The sequence below is a fragment of the Oryzias latipes genome, chromosome 24 (genome assembly GCF_002234675.1).
Source record: "Oryzias latipes chromosome 24, ASM223467v1".
In the NCBI taxonomy this organism is placed as follows: domain Eukaryota; kingdom Metazoa; phylum Chordata; class Actinopteri; order Beloniformes; family Adrianichthyidae; genus Oryzias; species Oryzias latipes.
This window is the reverse complement of record NC_019882.2, coordinates 10,674,725-10,700,112: the sequence shown is the minus strand read 5'-3', so window position 1 is coordinate 10,700,112 and position 25,388 is coordinate 10,674,725. Positions and strand designations below refer to the sequence as shown.

General features: G+C 38.3%; 2 protein-coding genes across 2 annotated transcripts; one reads left to right on the top strand and one right to left on the bottom strand.

Annotated features, from left to right (window-relative positions):
• The first annotated feature begins 56 nt into the window (after positions 1–56).
• Positions 57–17,009, top strand: LOC105357164 (adhesion G protein-coupled receptor F4-like). Its single transcript, XM_023953286.1, has 19 exons — positions 57–679; positions 901–985; positions 2,450–2,507; positions 2,708–2,720; positions 2,885–3,025; positions 7,872–8,024; positions 8,196–8,254; positions 8,362–8,420; positions 9,158–9,297; positions 9,565–9,792; positions 10,041–10,280; positions 10,633–10,761; positions 11,021–11,223; positions 12,221–12,403; positions 12,777–14,078; positions 14,214–14,255; positions 15,042–15,071; positions 15,166–15,233; positions 16,606–17,009. Exons 3-18 carry the CDS (start codon positions 2,457–2,459, stop codon positions 15,229–15,231), a joined length of 3,039 nt encoding a protein of 1,012 aa, XP_023809054.1. The 5' UTR covers positions 57–679; positions 901–985; positions 2,450–2,456; the 3' UTR covers positions 15,232–15,233; positions 16,606–17,009.
• LOC101173759 (meprin A subunit alpha) lies at positions 16,967–24,030 on the bottom strand. Its single transcript, XM_004083629.4, has 14 exons — positions 23,732–24,030; positions 23,616–23,640; positions 23,484–23,537; positions 23,366–23,403; positions 23,219–23,294; positions 23,026–23,143; positions 22,697–22,872; positions 22,163–22,384; positions 20,194–20,340; positions 19,896–20,111; positions 19,376–19,822; positions 18,521–18,694; positions 18,250–18,445; positions 16,967–17,299 (listed from the first exon to the last, which is right to left on the bottom strand). The coding sequence occupies exons 1-14, from the start codon at positions 24,005–24,007 to the stop codon at positions 17,137–17,139; spliced, it is 2,328 nt and encodes a 775-aa protein (XP_004083677.2). The 5' UTR covers positions 24,008–24,030; the 3' UTR covers positions 16,967–17,136.
• Between the last annotated feature and the right edge of the window lie 1,358 nt (positions 24,031–25,388).

The window sequence follows — 25,388 nt, the reverse complement described above, 5'->3', positions numbered from 1 at the left end:
GGGGGGGGGGGTCTGTGGGGAGGCTGTCAGACATCCTCAAGGCTGCACTGCTAAAATAATGTGAAAAAACCTCCAAGCATCCTTTTTTAATGCTAAATCTGATAAGCTAATGTTTGACCAAATTGTGTTGAACTAAAACTTAACCAGAATTGTGAACTCATAAATCGACTGCAAATAAATCAATATTTTTGTTCTAATACCCAGCTACACTGTTAAATTCATGCTCATTTCTGGAAACTCATTTGTAAATAGTTAAATGCACTTTTTACTACGTTTATTTTTTGTGTTATTATGAGGCCTTGTCGCACAACCCTTCCAAGATGCTTTATTGAGAAATCCAGCCCCTTTAGGATGTCTTGAAGGAGCAGGCTTGATTTGGTAGACAAATAATTATGGAAAAACGACACTCTTGCGTGTATGCTAAATATCTCGGCAAGCCCAGAGACTTTCCATCAATGTAATTTGCCTTAAAGAAACGTCGCCAACAACATCCCTGCCCTCCCAAAAAGTACACTCAGCAGACACGCCCCCTCCAATCTAATCTGGTCTCTGTGACGAATGCTTTCACTCCCTTTACTGATGCTGATGAGCTCCTGACAGACATGGATGTTGTTAGTTTCCTGCTTCCAAGCTGAAGTTAAACTTTGGAGTCAGAAACTCTTTAGAACACAAAGCTAAGGTAAGAGCCAACTATCATTTTCACACAAAAAGAAATCGAGTGTCTAAACAACTTCTATTTGAGTATAAGGCATGTTTTTCTCTTCTCACATTGTTTAATTTTAGGTTTCTTTGTTTGTTTGTTTTTCCATTAGCTGTGAGGAAAAGAATCTTCCTAGAACTATCAAGTGCTGCATCTAGAAAATTTGCATGCTGTTTACTCATAATAAATGTTGTTTACAGGAAGAGACGCCTTCCAAATAGTAGATGCTTTTTGGAACCAAAACTGCTGCTGTTGACATTTGTCTAAAACCAATTGGTTGTTGAGGTACGTACTAGCGACTAACTGGCTTTAGACCTGAGGTTTCTCTTTTTCCGTTGTTTTACTATCCTTACTTAAACCGCTTGCAAAATAAAGCATTATTATAATTAGCTTATAACGTCATATTATTTAACTAAAATATAAAATTCTAGCTGGTGTCTGATCACAATAGGTTACTTATTATAAGCTGGAAAGGCAGGTTGGTTGACATGAAAATGATGTGGGGTAAGCTGTGCACATTAAGTGGCTTTTGACCATCCTGAATGCAAACTGGTGCCTGTGTGGTCAGCCAGCAGTAGACTGTTACAAGCAACAAGACAGCACTATATGTATTTGTTGTTTTTGCTCGGATGCAAATGAATGCAAACAAGTTCACCAGCCAAAGGTCAAGTGGTGATATAACTTCAGAAAAGAGTCCAATGAAAGTTTCACAATGAATTCAGGGATATACAATGGAGCCTTTTAGTTCTGTTTGGTGTTACCGAGGAGATGTTAATACTATGACTTGGTTTTATAAATGGACACAGTGAAAAATAAATTTGAATCTCTTTGTCTCTCAGCACATTTATATTTAAAGTGGTTGACTCGTGTTTATAGATAATTCCATTTTCTAGCCAATGTTGTGTAATTTATCAGAATAAACATAGTAAATAAAAGAAGAAAGGCTGGATTTTGAGATTGTTAAGGGATTGATTTGAAATTTAAGCATTCTGACTAGACAAAACCATTCAGGAACTTGGTAGTGACTCCTATGAAAACTTCTTACCTATTTCATCAAAAACAGTTTGCGGTTTATTGTATTTTTGCCAGAATAATTCATGTAAAGGTTTAATTATTATCTGCATTCCTGGGCGTTTTTACTCTTAGCTGTTTGGTCTTGAGCAAAGTTGGTTTCATTGGATAGTCCCATTTATTTAGCAGGTTTAAAAGCTTCTCACAATTTAGCAAAAATTTGGTCCACAAGACAATTCAGGTCTTGGATGTTACCTCCATGTGAAAACCAAGAGATTGGAAGGACATGCTGGTTTTGAATTGGGATTTTTCCGGTGTTTGATTAGCTTGTTTTGGAAAAACCTGCAAAAAAAAAAGTGACTGTGACATTTTGTGCAATTTACAAGCAGTGCTGCATTTCTTATTATCAACTAAATCCGACAGACTATCCTAGTGTGAAAGCTCCAATAGCAGTCCCCCTATAGCTACTGTTGTAAAAAGGCTGAAAATAAGGCCCTGTCTATACCATTAATAACAATATTCTCTGCTAAAGCATCACTCCTTGTATTGTTACTCTATCTTGTGTTTAGGACATCTTTAACACAAAAAAAGGATCCCAAACGAAAGAGTAGATCAGCAAAATGGTAGCCAATACTTTCATGTTTCCTGTCACTGTATGGTTATAAAACATACTAAAAGTTCAGAAAGTTAAAGTACTAGTATTTTTCTGTTGATCTATTTTTCTTTATTCTTTAACAGAGTAAGGATGTGGACCAGAGCTTTCGTTTTTCTGATTGCAACCATTTACTCCTATCAGGTTAAAGTCCTTAATTTTCTCCTCCTTAAATGTATTAGTTTCATGCAGAATCCATTAAAATGAATCATATTTAAATGTCTTTATATTTTATTGATATAACTATAGTGCAAAGAAAAATACTGTTAAAAAATACATTGTTTACAGACAAAACCGTGTGACAAGAAACTAATTCTGCTGTCCAACTGTTTTTACTTTTGCAGGTTATTTCAGGAGGTAAGACTTTGGTTAAGAGCAAATTGAATGTTTGCAAAAAGCTGAGTACATAACAGACACAATTGTTTAATTCTGAGGCAAATTGTGTATTTTATGAATAACTTCTATTGAGTTTGATGACCAACTCTGCTCTTTGCTCACATTAAATCTTTCCCTCTATTTAGTAGAAATCTTTGTAGCCGAGCTGACGGTGGAAAGTAACGTCACGTTGGAAGCCAGCACCATCCTGTCAAGTTGGAGTGAAGGTTTAACGTTTTCACTCTCTGGACAAACAGTGACGCTGGGAAGCAGAGAAGTTACTGCAGGTGAACACTTTTTTTTTTTTTTTTTACTTCATAGGTTTTATTACTGCTAACTGCTTTGTACAATCATAAAACACTTGGTGAGCCAAGGCAGAAAAGGAAAGAATAAATAGGAACATTTGGACTAGGGTTGGGCGATGTGCCTTAAATTGGCAGTTGACAATGTTTGCAGTAAACCATCGGGATGGACAATGGTATCGTGAGGAAGGGGTATTTTTAATTTTTCGTTATTATATAACTATTATTCGTTATTTTACTTTATTACTTTATTTATTTTATTTCCCAACTAATGACTCATCCGTGATGATCCAGTATAAACTGAGGGAAGTGACGCGAACTAAAAAAATAAAAATAAACAAAATAGAAAAGAAGTAGTCCGCTCCTGCACTTGATTGATAGACCGGTGGACCGAGCGACCGTGTCTCTGAGCAGAGCAGACGGACTTTGTGTTTGACGGGAAGAGAGGATGCTTTTTTACGTGTGCGCTATGTGTGGGAGACTTCGGACTGCAATCTGTCCCGCAGCTCTAGGTGAACTGGGTCTCCCGGTAAAAGTGTGTCCGGGCAGATCTCGGACAGTCAGCACACACAGCGGCTTTGGGGCAGTGTGTGAGCTTTTCAAAGCAGAAATGCCGCTCATTCCTTAGAAAGAAAAAAAAGAGTCACTCTCACCAGCTTTTTTGTCCAAGCTTTCTGGCAAAGCCTCTCACAGTAAACCCATCTGCATCTGAAGAAGACTGTGGGAACACCACCAGGGGCTCTGGCATCTGTGGCCAACGAGTGGGGAATGGGAAGTCACTACTGCACATCCCCACGACAAGGTCTTCTGCTATGAGAGGAAGTCTACAATGTAGATTCTGTTTCATGAAGAACAGAGCTAATTAATTTGAACTGTCGAAAGCAAACAAAACTCATGAACATACCACACACCTCCCTCTGTGTGGCCTTAACCCTTGTGCTATCTTAGATGACCCCACCCTTACATTGACGTGTTCTCCCTACCATGAGAAAGGTGGATAAAGGTGGAAAGATTTCATGTAATCCATGGACACCAGTGAAGATCACAAATCATTGAAGAAAAAAGGTTCAGAGCACTGTCTAGTGCAGAGGTGGGCACTGAGGGCCGCATTCCTGCATGTTTTCCAGCATACCCTGCTCTGGCATGTTCTAATTGGCTGGACACACCTGAACCAGGTAATCAGCCATGAGTAGGGCAAGATTATTGGCTGGACACACCTGAACCAGGTAATCAGCCATGAGTAGGGCAAGACTATCTGGAAATCATGCAGACACACCGGCCCTCGAGGCCTGGAATTGCCCACCCCTGGTCTAGTGGGTCTAGATGACCCAACTCCCAATGGTAAAGTGCCTATAGGATAGCACAATGGTTAAACAGCACTGGACTATCAAGTGACTAACTTCTTAAGTGCAATAAATATGATTCACAAAGTATTTCTAATAAACATGTTAGTCCATCAAAATGGGAAAAGAAACCAATCCCGAGCAAAACAAACAAACTAAAAATGTTTGATATTAGAATAACTTAAAAAATTGTATATATAATCTCATGTTACACAAAAATATTCAGTTTTTTCCAGAAGGGAAAATACTAAAATATGTATTTGTGCAAAACGTATATACTTTTCCTGCTGAAATCATAATCAAAGTCAAATTTATATTCAGCGTAACACAGCAGTGGTAAGAAAGGGAAAGGATAGTTCTGGCTCACCACAGTACTTATGTCAAGAGAAAAGGCTTTTTTACTTGAGTTTATTTTTTATTGGGAGTAAATTTGCATCAGCTGATCATCCTGCGTAACAACGTCTATTCTGGAGCTCCTTAAAGGAACCCATGTGTGCCAATTGCCCCAATCTACAATTCCAGAATCCAATGCTCTGAAACTTCTAAGAAGTCTGTGAAAAACCTTAGTGTGCCGATTGATGCTCACTCGCATTGTCTTTGTGCAATTTTGTCATATGAATTTTTTTCTTTTAGTTCAGACCTAACACCCTATTGTGACATTAACGTATGCCTTCAGTTCTTATCTGTTTGTTTCTTTGGCTGCTGCCTGTTTGTTTGGAGAAGCTAAAGAAAGCTAGCATGTACTAGCATGCGCTACGCGAGACATGACCAAAATAAAATTTCGACATTGGCAAATCACATAACTTGTCTTATACATCGCATTTAATTTCTTCACTATCTTATATTGCAAATAAAACAGATATAACACAAAACAGTGATTAATTAAACTCAAATGTGGTACTTGGGAGACGGTGCGTCATACCTCTCGCACGGCCCCACAGTGCTGAGCTTGAACGGTGTTGCGTTCAAACGCATTAGAAAATCCGCACCACCACAAATTATACTCCTAAATCAAATAAACGGCATTATTTTACACCGTCAAATATGTGATGTTTGATATGGAGTCCTATACTGTTCATAATTAAATAAATAAATATGAACTCATGCAAATACACAATCAACCAATAAATCTCTTTTAAATATATAAAAAGATCATGAAATTGTCATTTTGCTTTAAAAACCTGTTCATTATTTTAAAAAAGCATTTTAAAATATTCATTTTATTCATTTCATGAAGAGCTTTTTCAGGAGAATGAGTCTGTCAATCAAACTAGACAAGGCGGAGACACTTTTGTGATTGGCTACTCCTTTACTCAGACATGAGCAGCAGCACCCTGACTACATCGATCGAAGATTCTTCACCAAACGTGACGGCGCAATGCATACTCCTCAACACTAGGGGGAGTATGCACCTCAACACATCCACAGTGTCACACGAAATTGGGCAGTTTTTGTTCTAAATTTGCGGATAAAAGTGGCTTTGGGCGAGTGTACATAATTCAGGTGGTTTTGTGGTCGGTTCGGCAATTTTCATCTTCTCATTAACATCTAGTAGAGGCCTAAGTTAGGCTGGGTGGTTGTTGGAGTTCCACAAAACATCTATGAACTGGAGTTCCATGAACGCAACATGCCGCGTGTGGGATGAGTAAGCCCTGGCTGCAGCCTGCAGAATTGTAGTTGTGTGGGATGGGCTACCAGCTAATGTTTTTAGCCTGATAGCCACATGGAGCGGTTGCCTGCGCTTATCTCAGTAAAAATGCATGGATGCACAATGTACATGGAGTGTTAAAAGATCAGGTTTATTTATTTTGAATAGTTTCACATGATAACAATGTTTCCATGTTCTAGTTCATGAGATCATCCCAGAGAGTCTCTGCTTCAGCTCAGCGCAGTCAAACGTCTTAAATTACGTGTAAATCAGAGCGTAGCGCGAGAGTGTATGTGTGAGCGCAAGTTAAGGGTCTGTTGCCCTGTCCCCCGGAAAAGTAATAATAAAAAAAGGTTTCCTCCAAAGTACAGAGCCTGATTCTTGGAGTAAGCCCTGGCTGGAGAATTGCTCAATCAATCCCTGATCTCCGCTGCATTTTCCAACCACGGTCAGAAACGTCAGCGCAGGAAAGGTTCAACATTTTGAATAAAATCAGAGGACCTGATTATAATCATTGTCTCAATGAAAATAGAAAAATATAAGGTTCAGGAGGCCTCAGCAGGATTGTTCCGCTTTGCGCAGCTGCCTGGTCTGAGTCTGTCGGTCCGCCAGCGAGCCGACATAAGGCACGATGTGAGCTCTGAGTGAATGGCGTGAGAATGAGGAATGTTTCAACGGGGGACTTCAAGATGTGGACGACCGGAGCTCCTCTGTGGTTTGGTCCACACAAACCCTCAAACTACAAAAACAGAGTGGTCCATGTTTGCATCTTCTGGAGCAGACAGATAGTTTGTCTCTATTTGATCTCTAATGTCACCAAAGCCGTGCAGATATCACTGAAATATGTCATCTCTCTGACTGGCACACCGCTGAGCGGGTATTGAGGAATAAGAGTCGATTTCCATGGATGAGCCAATGAGCGTTTAGATCCCGCCCACTTTCACTGATTGACAGACTCATTCTCCTGAAAAAGCTCTTCATGAAATAAATACGCCATTGTGAAAAACAGCAACATGAAATAAAAACAAAGCTACTTTGGAAAATATTGATTTTGAAATATGAGCTTCTGAAAAAAGACGTAGAATTATAATAATATTCCACCTGATTAAAAATGAATATTTTAAAATGCTGTTTTAAAATAATGAACAGGTTTTTAAAGCAAAATGAAATATATTGAATAATATAATGGCTTATATAATATCAGTATGCAGGTTTTTCACCATTTCATGATCTTTTTATATATTTATGAGAGATTTATTGGTTGATTGTGTATTTTCATGAGGCCATATTTATTTATTTAATTAAATATTTATTTATTTATTTATTTAATTATGAACAGTATAGGACTCCATAGTTTGATTAACAATATAGTGTCTTACTCTACTAACTGTTATATCAGTGTGATATTCACAGTTACAGTTCCTGGAGCATTTCCAAAGAAGTTTTAGGTTAAGAAGTCCAAGATAAATCAGTTGCCTTCATGTTTCCTAAAATGTATTTTGTTTTTAATTAGTGGGTTATACCATTTTTGAATAAATCTACTTTTGATCAGTTTTACTCCATTCATTTTTTGAGGATTCAGACGACTTAATTTGTGACTGTCGCTGTATTAAAAACCCAAATTAAACTGAATGGATCTTATGGATAAAATGTTTTCTACAATTGACCCTGGCTGGCTTGGGTTTTAAAAACAACTCCAGGGTCTTTCATATAAAATCAAAATGGATGGATGGATGGATGGATGGATGGATGGATGGATGGATGGATGGATGGATGGATGGATGGATGGATGGATGGATGGATGGTTGATTTGTACCTGTTCCTTTGCCTGTTTTTATAGAGTGCCTTGTAATTGGCGATGACTACAATTGCAACTGCTCAAGCGGATACGTGTGGAGCAATGAAGCGTGCTACAGTTATGACTGCTGCAGGAACACTGCTTGCTTAAAAAATGTGTCTCTTGTGTCACCGCTCTGCATCCCTGCAGTCAATGGTAAGGCCTCCAGTAAACCTACATACACATTACATTGCTGCTATTGAAATCCTAATAAGAATGTTTAAAGCTTTCTGCATTTTTAATTTACTGTAACGATAAAACGTTGTTTATGTTGACTTATTGATGCTCATTTTTCTGACCACTAATGAAGATATTTGCAACCAACAGTTAGTCTTAATGGAACGGCAGTTCTGCCAGGTGCAGTGAGTGACGCTGATAAGACTCAGGTGAGTGTTAAAATAATCTTTGAAATCAAACATTTCACAATGTAAATTATTTTTCATTGTGGAATTTTAAAGGCAAATTTAAACAAAAAAAATGCTTTTCCTTAAAGCTCCAAAGTGCTTTGGGACAGCTCAATGGTGTGATAAACATACCTATACCTACAACAAGGTAATTATCTTTAATTCGAGTTTTTACAACTTAAATTCCCACTCTGATCATCTTTTGATCTATTTTAAAATCATTTCTTTAAGTTGAAATATCTTTCTTTAAGGGGTCTTTAAGTTATGATCATGCCATTTTTAGGCAAAATAAAAAGAACTTGTGTCGTTTTCAAAGACATAGTTCCTGCAGAGGAACAGGAGTTCATTAGAAATTTGCCTCTGATTTATGGGCGGGACCGTTGGCACAGAGCTCCTCCCCCTCACCTGTCTGCAGCTGAGAACTCTCTGCTCTCCCGCTAGCTTAAAGCCCCTCACATCACCAACCTAACATTGTGTGGTTGAAACAAAAATAGTGAGCAATCTTGGAGCTATCCAGCCATGAACCAGATTCCATCTCAGACAAAGAAAAATTGATCTTTTTGTCTGGAAGCGGATGCATCGGAGTGGGGAGGAGTAGGAGATTTTTAAACTGCATTTTTTTGTCTGCTCCTGATTCACAACTATTTAAATAAAGAACTACTTCGAAATGCAATTTTAAGGTTAATATTCTTTTTTTTTCTTCATACACAGAAAAATGCAAGAACATGTTAAAACACTAAAAACACAATTTTCCTCGGAGTGGGTCTTTAAGTTATATTCTACCAGCTTGCATAGATGATCTGCAGAGATACTTTCAGTTTGCCTGTTTGTTTGTTTTTTGAAGTTACCGTCAATTTAATGATTTTCTTTTCCAATTTTTTGCAGGTCTTCTTCAACAATAGCCAACAATATTGTTGATTTTTGGGCAAACGCTACTGTCAAGTTTAACACCACTAAACTTCAAGAGATTGTGACTAATATGAAAACCAATCTTAAAGCTGATTATATTTTTGTTGATACTCATGGTTTGTATAATTCATATATCCATCTTTTTTACCCTTCATGAATTTTTAGATAATTTTAGAAAAATGTAGCCAAAGGAAAAACCTTTGGTTGGTCTAAAGACTCCTAGGTTACTGACTTTATGTCATCTTTGTAGCCGTTTTTCCTGTCACTGTATTTTGCTCAGAGCCAACTTGTTAAAAAAAAGTCTGTTGTTCTTTACGATTGTGCTGCCAAGACAGTTGCATCTAGAAAGTCATATTTTTCCTTGTTTCTTGCTCTCTTCATAGGGATGGTTACAATTTCTGCCCCAGATAAAACCGTGAATTACAAGTCAAATCAAAGCCTGATTTGTGCGTTTGATGAGAGCACGGACCACAGCGGCTGGAACCTGAGCAAACCCTTTGAGCGCTTTGAGCTCAACACTGGCAGACAGATTATGCTAGCGAATTGTTTACCATCAGATTACCCATCCTGTGTTAATGTTACACTCCTAGGGGTGACGGGCATCTTGGCAGGCAAGTTCCTTTGTTTTTCCAATAATGAGTTCAATTAACTAAAAAAATGTTGTCCTAATATAAAGGGATATATTGTACTGAGTACACTGCACTGTGGTAAAACAAATGAGAATTTTAGAATGAATTAAAATAGCATAATTTTAATCATTTGTATTTATCTTTAATACATTTTATTTAAATGTATTTCCTTAGTATAGAATAAGAATGATATGACATTTCCCATCATATTTCCAATATGTTTCCCCTAGGCACATATGAATGTGGATTCACAAAGGGTTCGGTCAGGCACACTGCCAGTGCAACACTGGATGTGGCTCTCCTGCCGGATGTCATCTCCATGGAAATCAGCCCTCTCATTGCAGACTGTACTGGTGATATTAAAATTCCTGTAAATATTTCTGTTAATGCCACCATTCCACAAAGCACAGAGAAGTATGCGTTTCAGTGGAAAATCAATGATAAAGATCTGACTACATTCAGCGAACCAGGTGAGACGATTATGCCTCTTCTTAACACCCAAACTAACTCTTTTACTCACTCTTTTCACATCTTTATGCACGATTTATCAATTCAAACTTGATTTTAATCCACAAACAAAACAACTGTTTCTCATTTTAACTTCTGTCATGTTTTTGAACTTGTTTTGTGTGAATCAATGTCATCTGTTGTTTTCCTGAGAATAATCCACAACTTCCTTGAGTAACAGAAAAGCATCTGCTAATATAATGTTTTGTTATTTAATTTAGCACACATTTATTACTTTCCTGTAACATAAATGTATTTTAAAGCACACAAATTAAAATATGTCTTCTTGCTGATGTCATTCTCTATTTTTTACAGTTTATTTGGTCCAGCTGAATCAGGTTGTGCGTGTAAACTGCTCGACAAAAGACAACCATGTAACCATCGTCTTTAAAAACAGAAACAACCAAACTACTGACAAAAATATAGACATCCCAATGCTAAGTGGTACTTCATTTTTTTTAAATCAAAATATTAAGTTATACTTCTTTAATATTTATATATATATATATATATATATATATATATATATAATGAAATATCAGAATTAATAATATTTAAATATTAATTTAATATAGAATTTAAATATTTAGGTATTTAATCCTGTTTGTTTACTTCCATTTTATGTCATTAAGTAATGTCACAATTTCCACAAGTCAAATTCAATTTCTTTTTTTTTCTTGTTTTTTTGTTTTTGTTTCTAAAGCTGGCCAACCCTTTTGCAAGCCGGAAGTAAGTGATGAAGTGGCATGGCCAAAAACCCCTCCAGGTGTGACTCTTGTCAATAATACATGCCCAGTTGGCAGGGTTGGGCAAAAACAACGCACTTGTGGAAATAGTAGTGTGTGGCTGAATGTGCTGTCCAACTGTGTCAGTGAGGAGTTAAAAAAAGTTTCAACGGCAGCCGATGTAAGTTTACACGTTTTTGCAATGTTGCATGGAGAAATCTGAATGCTTTTTTGATAACTCTAACTGAAATTGCAGAACTTGTGTTGTTGAAAATGAAAGCAAAGATTCTTCAACACTAAGTTGACCTACTTTTACAGCTTCCAATCAAAACATAAAAAATTAAATCCTCTACATGTGAAAAAATCTGAGCTCTAATACATTTGGAAAAAAAAACACTGTAGAAAATATAGCAAAGCATTAAAACACCAGGCTTCACATCTGGGGCTAGGATGTGTCTCACTCTACAGCTCTAACACATCGATTATCCACGGTTTTGGTTTGGTTGCATCTCTCACCTTCCTACCTTCCTCCATGCAACTTGAACACAAAACAGGGGCTGCCTGGGATGCTAAGAAACAAACATCTGCGGGATGATGCCTCAACTGTGCTCTGTTACAAAGCGTTGCATTTTGAATGCTATCGGCAGGATATGACCTGCATTTTTGGATTTCAGAGTTACCACGGCTCTCTAGCACTCTTTCAGAACTCCTATTTTCAATAGGAAACAAGAGAATCCTCTTCATGTTGAGGTGCTCGTGTCCTTTGTGCTGCACAATCAGACACAATCAAAGCGATCAATAAAAGAAATAATCAACAGTTATGCTGTCAAAGTAGCTGCTCTTTTTACCTGGCATCTTCACACCATGTTGTAAATCATGAGGAGTTTTAGAACGTTTGACTTCATAATAGTGTTTTGGGATTAACACAGGGGCAAATGGTTGGGGAACAGACAGTATTTACGATCTCAGTCGTGCTTTTTTGGGACTGTGGCTGCATGAAAGGGACTCAAGTCGCATGAAGCTCTGCTGGGGTCAGGCAACATTCACACTGCACCTTTTGGCCCTCGTGAGATTTCTTTTCATAGCTTAAAAATTTGAGTTTAGTTGTCACAGTCACTTCTTTATCTAATTAATACAGATGTTTCTTTGCTTTAATTTTGTTCCTTTGTTTTTATTAGAACTTTCTTCAGGGAGTAGGCGCCACCCAGAAAGTGGCTATGGACATATTTGAAGGGATGAGGAACAACTCTGAACCAGCAAACGACTCGTCTAACATTGCAGACATCATGGCCTCTGTGAATATAATCGATACAATGGCCCAGGCGACACAATACGTTCAATTGGATGAGAACGTCTTCCCTGTAAGCTCCTTTCTGTATTTGTCACTCTAGCTTAACAGCAACAGCAGATTACGGTACCGCCTTTGAAATGCAACCTCACATATACTTTGTACTTTTATAGCAAACATTGTAAACAATCACATTATGCCCTCACAAAACAGACCAACTCTGGACCCATAAACTATGGAATAGTTAAGCAATATAAGCTAAACTTTGTGTAAAGGGATATTTTTTGTCTCCACTTAATTGCATTTGACCGAAACACAGCACTATTTAAAACTCTTTATGAAAACTACATCAAAACTAAAGATTGGAATGATTATCCATCAATTTGGAGGATTTTTTATCTCATCTAGTCACTCTCCATAATATCCTATTTTTAATTTTTTTTCAGAATTTTGTTACTTCAGCGAGCAACATGCTGAATTCAAACTGGACCGGAGTCAACGATACTATTCTTCACCAAATGTCATCAAAGTACATCAATTCTATGGAGGTTTTGGTGAAAGAAATCCAGATCAATAAGAGCAGCGGATACAACACCACCAACCTAGAGCTCCAGTTCTGCTCAAGAGATGACTGCAATTTAACCGTCTTTGATATCGGTGTGAATCTCAACAAAACTGACGGATTGATGAAAGTCATGGCCATAAAAAATCTAATGGACAAATTGGAAAACAATTATGAAAAGAGAGAATCCACCGACCTCATCCTGTCAGCCACACTGGTGAACAACAGCAACTCCAACATCAGCATCTCCTTGTTGTTTCCTGTTCAGCAAGACAACAACAGTGACCCTTTGTGTGTTTTCTGGAACACAAATTTGAATAAGTGGTCAGATGAAGGTTGTATAGCAAACAAGACGGGCAACTACACACTTTGTGAGTGCACCCACCTGACTTCGTTCTCCGTCCTGATGTCCAAGTCTGACACATCAGAGCCTGCCTTGGACATTATTACCAGTATAGGAGTTGCAGTTTCCATTTGCTGCCTGGTCCTCTTCCTTATCGTTGAGTGGATGGTGTGGTCAGCTGTCATCAAGACTCACCTGTCCCATTTCCGTCACACAGCTGTGGTGAACATATCCGTGTTCCTCCTGCTTGGTGATTGCAGCTTTTTGGCCTCTTCTAATCCCGCCAACCTCTCTGAAACCACGTGCCTTACTCTCACTTTGTGTAAACATCTATTCTTCTTAGGCATGTTTGCCTGGATGTTGTGTCTTAGTATCCTGCTTGTCCACCAGCTTATTTTTGTTTTTAGTCCTCTTAGAAAGAGGGTTTTCATGTATCTTTCTAGCATTCTTGGCTATCTGTGCCCAATGGTTCTTGTAGGCTGCAGCTATGTCTACTACAATTACACAGGAACGAAATACCACAATGAAAAAACCTGCTGGCTGATCTATGAGGGCCTCTTGAAGGGCTCCATTTACTCCTTTATCCTCCCAGTGGGAACCATTGTATTGGCAAACATTTTTTCTATGGTGGTTGTCATTGTTACTTTGGTGAAAACTTCAGTGCCTGACAGCAGCAAAGCAGATGACAAGGAGACGGCAAAGGGCATCCTCAAAGTGGTGGTCTTTCTGACGCCTGTCTTTGGAGCAACATGGGGTTTCGGCTTCGCACTTCTGATGCTGGAACCAGACACCATTTTGTTTACAATTTCTAATTACCTTTTTACCATCTTCAACGCCTTCCAGGTACTTCGAAACTATCATATTTACTGCAAAACATATTTACATTAGTGATGATTCTATTTTTCTGGGATTTTAACAACTAAAGGGAAAGCATTTAATAGGAAAAGGAAATGAAAATTACCTTCTTCTATTTTGCAGGGGCTTTTCATTTTTCTAGTGGGGTGCTTTGGAGAGCAAAAGGTAAGTCTTTAGCAGATGTCACTCCACACAGTAACTGATCTATTGGAAATACTGTCCATTGTTACAAGCATGTCCAAAGTCCAGCCGGTGGGCAAAATGCGGCCTTTGGTAAAATCAAAAACATGCTGTCCCCAGCACTTTCTACAAACTAGATGCATGATTTCTTGATGTCAGTTGGCTAATTTTTGTTTTAAGCCGCCATGAATCAGTGACAATATTGTCATGCAACCCTTCTGTCACACTTTCTAGCTCATTTGTAAAATGTCAACTGTAAGTAAAAAAAGAGAGGTTGACAGTGGGGACAAGTGAACCTGGCATATTTTTTCAGTGAAATATGTCTGCCTAATATCTTAAGAGACTGTGGCTATTTTCAAGGAGTTCAATATCAAGAGGAAGGCGAGACATGCTAGCTATAAGCTAACTGGGAATGAACGGTGTGAAAAATAGACAAGCTTACAGTATTTTAGTTAAAAATGTATTTAGATCTATTTGTTTTCTATGTGAAGGAATAATAAGTATGCCATTGCAATAACATGTTCTTTAAATACTTCACTTGGATTTAATGGTTTTTTCACTTCACCAAATCTTAACTGCATAAAGACACCTCTGTTTTATTCATGACTGCCTGCTCCTTTATGAAATTTTCAATTTGATTGCATGGAGCCTGTCACAATAAAAGCACTGAAATGATCGTAACCAATGGGTTCAGTTGAAATAAAAGTTAAAAGAGAAACAGAACAAAACAAGCAGCGATATGCTTTATCTTTTTTCTGCAAATGTTAACAGGTCAGAGAGGAAATGCTGAGGATCCTAAAGGTAAGTATTTGAATTTGTCAGTCGTTCATTTGAAAAATTCTTCAGAATATCAAATGCTCATATTTACAACTGTTGTGTGTGTGTGTGCTCTCAGGTAAAATCTGGACAGAGTGACAGTTTAAGTAAATCCATTTCAACTGCTGTCACAAAAACCAAATGAAGGTCAGTTTGTGTTTCCTGTGCTTGTTGTGAAATGATCCATTTCAAGCATAAAATATTTCCTTATGTGCTGTTTAGACATCACTGAAGTGCACACTGATTTGTGTGACTAGTTTACTTTATGGAAAGTGGAACCGTGAGGTTTCAGAGAGCAGAGGTGAAGCAGGTGGAGGACTTTATTTTTATTTTTTATTTAAAGAAAAAAAAAAGCTTTTAGGATTAGAACATGCCAGAGCAAGATATGTTGGAAAACATGCAGGAATGCGGTCCTCAAGGCCTGGAGTTCCCCATTTCTGGTCCAGAGCACTAGAGAGAGTGTGGAAAACAGGCATGACCAAGCAAGTTAAAAGGTTGAAGGAGGTTCTCAGCCAGAATGAAAGGAAAGGTGCCTTGTCACTGATTTAGAGTACGGCTCTGCAACCTGAGGCTCCAGAGCCATATGTGGCACTTTTACCCCTCCATAATGACTCTAGCTGAAGAAAAACAAAATAATAGTACTTTTTAAAAGTAACATTACTAAATTAACATTGATTTAATTTAGGTTAAGTTAATACATTTAAGGCTGAGGTGCACCTAGAAGTAATATAAACCATGTAACAGTTTTACATCCCTGCTGACATTAAGAGGCCTTTTTGTTCTACTCTTCCTCTATAATGTACAGATTTCAACTACTAGGCAAAATTTTGGTGATCTTTTCTGAATGCGCATCTTTATGAAGTGTTTATGTGCAGGTTAACAACAATAGTAAATAGACAAAAAGCATGGCAGCTCACCAAAATAGACCTATGGTATAAGATGAGAAAAGGCCCTTTTTGTCTTTCATTGTTTGAAACTTTTGTTGGAGTTCTTTAGCTGAACTGAATGATCTTTTGTGGCTCAGGAAGTGTTTTACTTTATAAGCTTCTGTTAAAAGTAAAAAAACAATTTCACATTTTGCTAGTTTTATTTTATATTTTTGTCCTTATTGATGCCATAATTTTCCTTATGGATAAGGTAAGACTGACCCCTGCTGTAGAGACTCTTGAGAAAGAGATGGGAGGCAGAGCTCAAACTAGGAGTTGAACAAAGTTGAAGATGATGAGGTTCTTTTTAGGAGTGATGAGAATGAATAGAATCAGTAATGAATCCATCAGAACAATATCTCATGGTAGATGTTTTGGGGAAGCAGATTGAGATGGTTTGGACACGTTGAGAGGAGGAACAGTGAAAGGGTTCTGAGGTTGGAACCAAAGAGGAGGTTCATACATGTAGTGAAGGAGCTTTTAAAATCATATTAGTGTGCAAAATTTTTTTTTGCTGTTTTTTTTAGGCCTGTACAACGACAAAAACCATTTCCTGTCCAAGATTTTAAAAGTCTATCATTTTTTCTTTTCAGACAACAGAGACCGAATCATCAACACTCAGAAAATAACACTCATTCCATTGTGATCCTGTTTCTAATATGTAGATTGTGGTTTTAAAAACAGTGAGGAACTTTAATTTAAGATTAATGAATAGAACAATATTGTTGATGGAGTTGATGTTACCATGTTCATATACTATTTGTGAGTCCAAGTCATACAATTCTGGCTTTTACAAGTTATAGGGAAAATTCTGTATGTTTGTGTTGTTTAATATGAAAAGGTTATTTAGGTCTGTATTTAATTTAAATATGTAGTGAATTAAAGTCATGTAGACAAATGTTCAGTAGACTACATGCAATGACTTTTGCTATGACAAATAAAACAGAGTTATTGTTGTTTTAATGGTTTTAATTTATTCAAGTGTACATGCTTAAAAGGAAAAAAAATAAAATCATGTGTCTCTAAGTGGATATACCAGATTTAAGTATTTGATTCAAAACACAGCCATGCCAAGATTTTCAGTCAATTGCAGTCACAATGTCTGCATGAAATCTCCCAATCCTCTACAGTGTGTCTGCTTTAGTTCTTCGAATAACACGGAAAATGGCCAAAGTCAAGACAAATGTCCCAGCTGCTCCTCCAATCAGAGCCCCCAGGATTCGCCTGTCAATGTTCATCTTTTCACATGTCTGGCCCGTGTAGAAGGTGGCCTGGCTTGTTGCACACCTAACAAACAGAAGACAGTTTGTCATGTATGAAAAACAATGATATTGTTTTCTGAAGCGGTGTCATTTCTTGACTAACTTTCGGTCACGAATGAGTCCCAAAGTTAGTTAAATATCAAAATATGTACTGTAAATTTATTGAAATCTAACCTAAATGTATTTTAAGGTGTCAAAAAAGGAAATTCTTTAAAAAACAAAAAAAGATGTATACTAATACCAAAATCAGCACTAAAATGAAAGAACGTTAATATAAACATAAAAATAGGATAAAATGGGTTGTTTTTTTTCTGTCTGACTTCATCATAGTTTTATTGACCATATCCTTTTTTATTGATGCGGTGTTTTTAACACTTTCATATTTTGAGTCCCAATATATTTTTGTCCGATTTTAATGAATAAAAAATCCTCTCCATTTTATCATTGCTACTATTTTCACATAATCTGCAGCAAGTAATGTCGCAGTTTTATTTATTTAAAAAAAGCGTATTGGGAACATTGTTCTCTTTTTTTACACCCACTTTTTCCAGTTCAGGGTTGCTGGAGCCTATCCCAGCTACCTTTGGGTAAAGACGGCGTAGTTTTCCATCTCAGGCCTGCAAAAAGCTCACTTCTGATTGGTTACCATAGAAATGTTGACTGATTTGGACCAATCACTGCTTACTGACTATTTCTGGCTCCAACATGACAATTGATTTCCTTTCATTGGAAGCAGAAGTAATTTCTATGGCAGACATTACACTCACTTTGTCCAGTTCTCATACATGGTCAACGGGTGTGATTGCAAAACGTACATATGCCAGGAAAACGTGTAAAGTCAAGAAATTTAGAATAAATTGAGATGTATTGAAATACAGAAATGAGTAAAGAAAAATAAAAGTGATTTTATTCTACTTCATACATATACTGTTACTATTTAAGTATTTGTGAAGTTTTTTTTCATGCTGTACATACCTGCAAAAGGCTTTGCCCCCACTCTCCACACACACACCTCCATTTAAACATAGGTTGGGATGGCAGCCATGAGTGGCACGTGGCTCTCTGTGTTTAGCTGGTTCTTTCCACCTTTCCGCCTCATCAACTTCCTTTTTCGCAGTGATCTGACCGGCTGGTACTACAGGAACCTCAGTCTTGATCAGATGAGTCAAATCTGGTGAAATATCAGTTTAATGCACATGTTGAAAGGATTGAGAAATTACTTGGGTAGGTCGTTTCTGATCCTTACCATTAAAGTCAGCAGTCAGGATGAGGTCATTGTTCTTCAGATAGTTTTTCCTGTACAGATGATTGTGGGACATAAAAGTGCTCCAGCCAAAGTCTACACTGCGGAAGCACAGACAGCTTTCGTCCCACGCTGCACCTGAAGAGGCTGTTGGTCTTTCCCAGCGGGTGTTGTTGTCTAAAACAAAGCAGTTATACAAATACATATGAAAATAACCTGAAACTAGCTTCAGTTAAAACACTGACATTCTCATGAGCTGACAGTAGTAGTACAGAATGGTCAGTTAAAGAAAAAGCAAACTTTTTTGAGGCTATGGGTGTGTCCATAAAACGTATCTGAAGCTACAGACACACCAGGCATGTGACCCACATTCTTGAGCGCACATTTAGTCCATGGTGTTCACACTGGACAAGCAGAGAGGGGCGTCTTCTTCTTTTTCTTTTGTTTACTAGAGCTTGTCTCTCACTTACAGTTTGAGGGAGTTTGGTGCAAAATGTAGGAGTAGTGCAAATCTGTCCAATCATTCTCCAGACTTTTCCGGTCATAGCGCTTTTCCATATAATTCTGGCCAGGCACAAACTACAATTATTCATGTCTCCTCCATGATCAATTTTTAAATGGTTGGTACTTCTGTGAATAAAGGGGACGCCATTCATACATCACTACATAATCCAAGTCCCTGATTGGTCAGGGACTTGTGAAAAACAGCGACTGAATTGACTTCATTTGGTTGGAGCCAGAGGTAAACCATTTGCTATAGATGATGTCCCACTCACTCCATACAGCCAATGGGTTCAACATGGCTTTAGCTTCAATGACTTGTTCTGCTCTTTAAGCCCTCTTCTCGTCCTGGCCTACCTGTGGTGAAGCTCTTTGTAGAAGACATCCTCAGTTTAACATCTGGATCCTGGTCCATGACGATGACAGTGACCTGCCTGTTTTGAACCGGCCACTCCATCACTCCATCATTCTCGCCACTGCAGAGATGGAAAGCAATGCCTACATAGTCTGAGTAATTACTGTCTCTGCCATTTGGGTACACGCTAATGCCAAATGAGTAGCCCTCCGAGTTGTAGAAGCATTTGCTCTTAAGTGGCGTCCATGCTGGAGTGTTTTCAATGACGTTGGTGAAGTTTCGAATTTGCCAGACCGCACTGGGGCACACAGTTTCACTGAGAGTAATGTCATCAATGAAGATGGCCCCTGAGGAGCTCAATGATCCTCTAACTCCTTGGAAGATATAACGAAACTTCTCGATCACCTTAAGAGATACATGGGCTATTTTCCAGGTACTGTCTCCATCACCTGTAAGAAAAAATGACAACACTGTGAAACCTGTAGAGATGAGCCCCAACCAAGAGTTTTCCCTTCAAGACACCTGTTATGGTGTGGATCCTCCTGAGACTTTGCACATTCCCCGTCCCATCATCAGCCCTGATCCATATGACCAGTTTGTCCCCGGCTGCTCCAGTCATCCTGTAGAAAAACTCCAGGCACTGCACGTCTCTTTTTGGATAGAGGATGCGTGACTCCAGCAAGGCGCTGTTGCCGACATCCCCGGAGGAAGTTTCAAACTTCATAAAATAGCCAGAATCTAAATAGAGGTGGGATTTTATACAACTTTTTAACTTGATGATGCCGTTTTTTTCATAGTAAATGCAATATTGGACCAGTACCTCTGCAGCGACCTGCCAAGGTGTGATCTGCATCGGCTGGACTTCCGAGCGTCTGAACCCAGTCTGCAGTGTCCATCTCACTCTGGATCATTCCACAGATGTTGATGAGCTCAAATGTGCACTGGTCCAACAGAATAAGTGAATTGGCTGAAACATGTCAGGTAAAAGGAATGTGGTTAAAGATCCTTGGCCTTTTCTCAACCCAACATCCATCTATTTCTAAACCTGCTCAATCCCTTTTTGGGGTCATGGGGTTGCTGGAGCCTATCCCAGCCGCTATTGAGCAAAGGGTCACCCTGGTCCATCGCAGAGCCACACATTCACACCTCAAAGCTATGCAGAGACAGCAATCAAACTGTGAAGCATGTTTTTGGACTGTGCCTGGAGAAAATCCAACCAAGCACAGGCAGACTTCCCCATAAAAGAACCCAGCTGGGATTTGAACCAGGGCCTTCTTACTGAGAGTGCTAACCACTACTCCACAGTGCAACACCCAGTTAATATTAAGCTTTTGTCATTTTATAATTGACATGCATCCTCCTAAATGTACAAGTTGCGTGGTTATGACGTGGTTTGATGTTTGAACTCTTTTGAGTTTGTACATTTTTTTAATCACTCTCCTACATTGTTCTGTGATTCAACCCCCCTGAATGATATACAAAAACTAAATACATTTTAGGGTTGATTTAGGATTCTTTATTTAATATATCTATGCCGCTGTACATTTCTCCAATGGCACATGGAGGAGGAAAGAGATGAAAGAAAGAAAAGGAGCCAAATAACCAAATAATGATGTGCGGACACAGTCTAAATTTAAACTGTTAAGCAAATGTTTATTTTACTTCATTTTAATGGGACATTCCAGTCCTTGTTGTACAAGGAATAGAAAGTGTGTTTAGCCAATAACCAAATGTTGGATGAAATCCAGCCTCAGTGTAAATATACTGTGTGTTTGTTGCAGATCATTTGCAAGTAACATTTCTCTTCACTTTGCGTAGCATCATTACAGGACTTTTTCTGTACAGAGAAAGAACACATTTCTTTAGTTGCCTGTTCAACACATTTACCACTTAAGTGGCTTCAATATATTTCATTTCCAGCCAGTCTAAGGGTGTATTCAGAGCCAAATTCATTTGATTTAGACCAAGTATACTTAATTTGGCCTGAACAAGTCCTGGACCTTGAGTTTGGTCTGTATCTCTTCAGCCATTTGCCAGGAATTATGAGGGCAGTGCAAAGCAAAAGGCAAAAGGGCAAAGGCAGAAAAAAATGGAAATCCTGGTCTTTGCAGTGCTTGTCAGGAAAGTTAACCGATTCATAATGTATATATCGCTCACCAATTTTGAACTTTTTGAACACTTTTTATTTTAAAGTTTGGCCTCGATTACTAAAGGGGTTTATTCAGACATACCACTGGTTTGTCTGAAGATTAATAACTCCTCTTGTTAAAGTAAAATATGTCCCACACAAGAGGCCCTCAGCTCTCATCTGTTTGCCCAGCTGTTGGAAAAGACAAAAAAAATAAAAATAAAATAAAAATAAAAAAGAGCCAGACCCCATTCCCACACAAATCCAATCTGATTAAAGTTGGACATAGATGGCATTGCGGTCAGTAAAGTGTTTAGACTAATCATTTTTGTTTTTAAACTTGTTTCAAACAGGAAGTCAAAGTGTTGCCCACAGTGCTTCCCTCTCTTTAGTCAATAAAAATTCCAAATTATGGGTTTCCAAAACATGTCCAAACCTTAGTACAACCCTTCTGCGTGTGGACGTAATTCCCTTTTAAACTGTTTATGGGAGAAACATTGAGGAAGTTGACAAATATTGCATTTTTTATATTTAAAGTTATGTCGTTCCCCCAAACAAATGCCATTTGAAGCCCAGAATGAATGAGTGCTGTGTGTAAGTTGTTCACATGTGAGAGTTATTTGCATATATGGAAACCAACTTGCCCCTGGAGGAAACTCACCACAGTCGTACATGCGGTTAAGCCGGGTGATGTCCACTTCGCTGAAGTCCATCCTCTGGCCAATGACACCATTGAAGTACGGTATGGTGGTGGTGATGGTGGGGAAACTTTCATTCTTGTTGAAAGATAACGGTCTGTAGTGCATGATGGACTCATAGTCATACGGAGTGTTGAGATCGGTGATGAAGTCGTCCTCGTATTTATTAAAATTGTGCTCTTTTCCTGTCAAAACAGGGCAGCTATCATCTTTATTATTCAATTTTTATTTACAATTTTCTTTGTGATTCTTCATAAAAAAACAAACTATGCATAACTTTTTGTATTGTTTCGCCCACCAGTAAATAACATTTAAACTTGTTTAGAATTAAACTATAAATAGATTTTATTAAGTAGGATTTTGATGCACCAATCGACATAAAACAAGAATTTTTGCAATTTTTTTTTGGTTACATTCCGTTTCTTACGAAATACCTCAGGTAAGTAAACCACTACTCTTGTATTGGTTCTAAAGAAAACAAAAGAATCTGGACCTACCTTCTTCAATCTCGTCCCACCAGATTTTGACGTAGTCGTCTCTGTCGGAACGAGACTGCTCGTGATAGAACCCCAAAGCGTGGAGGAGTTCGTGTTCCACTATGGCCTTGGTGTCACACCTCGCTCCGATGGACAGGTTTTGTCCAACTTTATCATCCCCAACGTAAGACCAGCATCTAAACGGTTTAAAGAGTAAACATCGTTTATAAGGTCATTTCAATCCTTTTACAATTCCAAGTGATGCTTCAAAGGTGATCCCATGATGCATGGCCCATAAAGTTGAGCAACAGCTAAGCTAAGTCCTGAGCCGATCTGTCACTGCAGCTCACCCAGAGAACTTGGCAAAGGAGATGAAGCTGGATTCCCCTTCGTAGGGCTTGAAGTCCACACAGGATCGTAAGCGATACTCCTCAAATGCCTGGAGAATCACCCCCTTGGCGTTCAGGTCTACAATAAAGCAAGAAAATTCCCAGTTAGTGGATATTTTTTGGAGGAAAAAGTGCACGAGGCTGCTCAGTGTACCTAGAGAATCAGTCAAGATGTAGGGAATTGGGAACTTCCATCTCCTTGTTTCATCAAGAATGGCATTTCTGCTTGACTGCAAGATGCACATGAAGCGTTTGAATTCCTCACGAGTTACTCATCAACACCAGTTCACTGAGCACTTACGTGGCCGGCGATGTCTCCTTCAAACAAGTGTTTGAGTTCTGGTGATGTTTTCATGGAAGAAAGATGAGAAATTAGTCTAGATGTCGCAAAACTTCAAGTCAAGTAAAAGAAACTCTACCTCGATTAATTTCAGGAATGTCTTCTCTCAGATCCCCAGCATCTGCATCATCACCTGAAGAAGCCAACATGAAGGTATTAATACAATAAAAACGGTTTATTTCAGTTAAATGTTGCAGTTCATAGAACTAACCGAAGAATGTTGGAACAGCTTGCACCTGCACAAAAACAGATATTTTTCTTAACGTAATCCATTAGCTGAAAGGTTGTCTTTGTGTCCCATTTCTCAGATACTTGAAAATGTCCTACCGTCAAAACCACAAAGACTCCAACCAGTGCAGGCAGTTTGCACGGACGGCCTCTAAAAGCCATGTTGTGACTCTGACAGAAACGTTTGTGTCGGACTGCAGTAAACAGGCCCATAAAGCCGTGAGAACTTTGATCGGGATGATCGTCTTTAATGACTGACAGGTTAGAGCTGTTGGAGTCCATAAAGCTGACATGCTGCATACCAGCACAGACGTCCGTCAAAAGAAAAGAAGGAGGACTAAAAAGAACATGTCCAAACGTCAAAAATATTTTCATTGATAATTTAGCACCTTGTTGCAAATATTTGATTTTTTTGTTTTTTTGTTTCCTGAAGTTTGACACAATCATAGACTTTGTGTAAAAAAAAAAAAACAAGATTATGTTAGAATATACTAAAAATAAATGTGTTATTTAAGTCTTTAAAATTAACTGATAAATATACATTTATCTATGCATTTTATAAATAAATTATTTTTGGCATACTAAATATGAATCAATATGTTTGGAAATTGCACTAATTTGGCCACGCCCACACCACTGAAACGTTTTCCAGATAGATTAAATATTTAGGCTTACGATAATGTTTAAGATTTAGATTTAACAGTTGATATTCCCACATACATTTACAATTTATATTTTATTAACCTATATGCTTAGTTTATATATTTAGCTTTTAAATCATCATGATTTTAAAATAATGACACCTTTTTAACCCCAAAGCAAGGGCTTTCTCTGAGCATGCCAGCTTCTTCATTCAGTCCAAAAACATGCTATATATGTTAACTGGTGTTTCCAAATTGCCTCTAGGTGTGTGCTTGTGGCCCTGCAACAGACTGGTGACCTATTCAGAGTGTGCCTTGCCTTCCTCTAATGGCAGCTGGGTTGGCTCCAGCAACCTCTAAGTTATTGGTGGAGAGAAAACAGTTTATTGATCTTAAGGAAGATGATGAAACCTAGAACTGATGCAAAATAATAAAGATAATCAATGAAGGAGGACAAGCTTGAAGGTGAAGAAAAAAAACATATATAAAATATATTCAAGCACAGAGCAAACGTTCTAGCAGAAATGGGGTCAGTACCACTGTATTGTGTCAGCTGATGGAACAGCTGACACAATACAGCCAAGGTTAGAGGGAACAGGAAATAGAGTCCTCACCAGTGATCCTGCACACTTGTGGAGAAGTTACACACCAGCAGGAAAAGGCCAGAGGTTAGCAATGGCAGAGACAGCCAGAAGAGGGCGACAGAGGGACGCCAAACCACGACAGAAGTGTTTCTTCTGGCCTACCTTTACCGTAGTTACTCTTTTAACCGTTGTGCTATCTTAGATGACCCCACCTTTGACTTGACGTGTTCTCCCTACCATGACAAAGGTGGACAAAGGTGGAAAGATTTCATGTAATCCATGGACACCAGTGAGGTTCAAAATATTCCATTTTTCAACCACACCTCGCTTCATTTCTTTATTCATTTGTTGCACCTTTACCCTTATGGAACTTGTGGTATTTCACCTAAATTTAAAAAAAAATGTAACCAAATGAGTTTTAATGTGTATTTAGAAGGATTGAAAAGAAACCTGCAGGTCAGCTCCTTATCTGTCTGGGTTACGGCTGATAAGCTGTGCTGCTCTGAAGAGGGTTGGCTTCACAAATCCTCC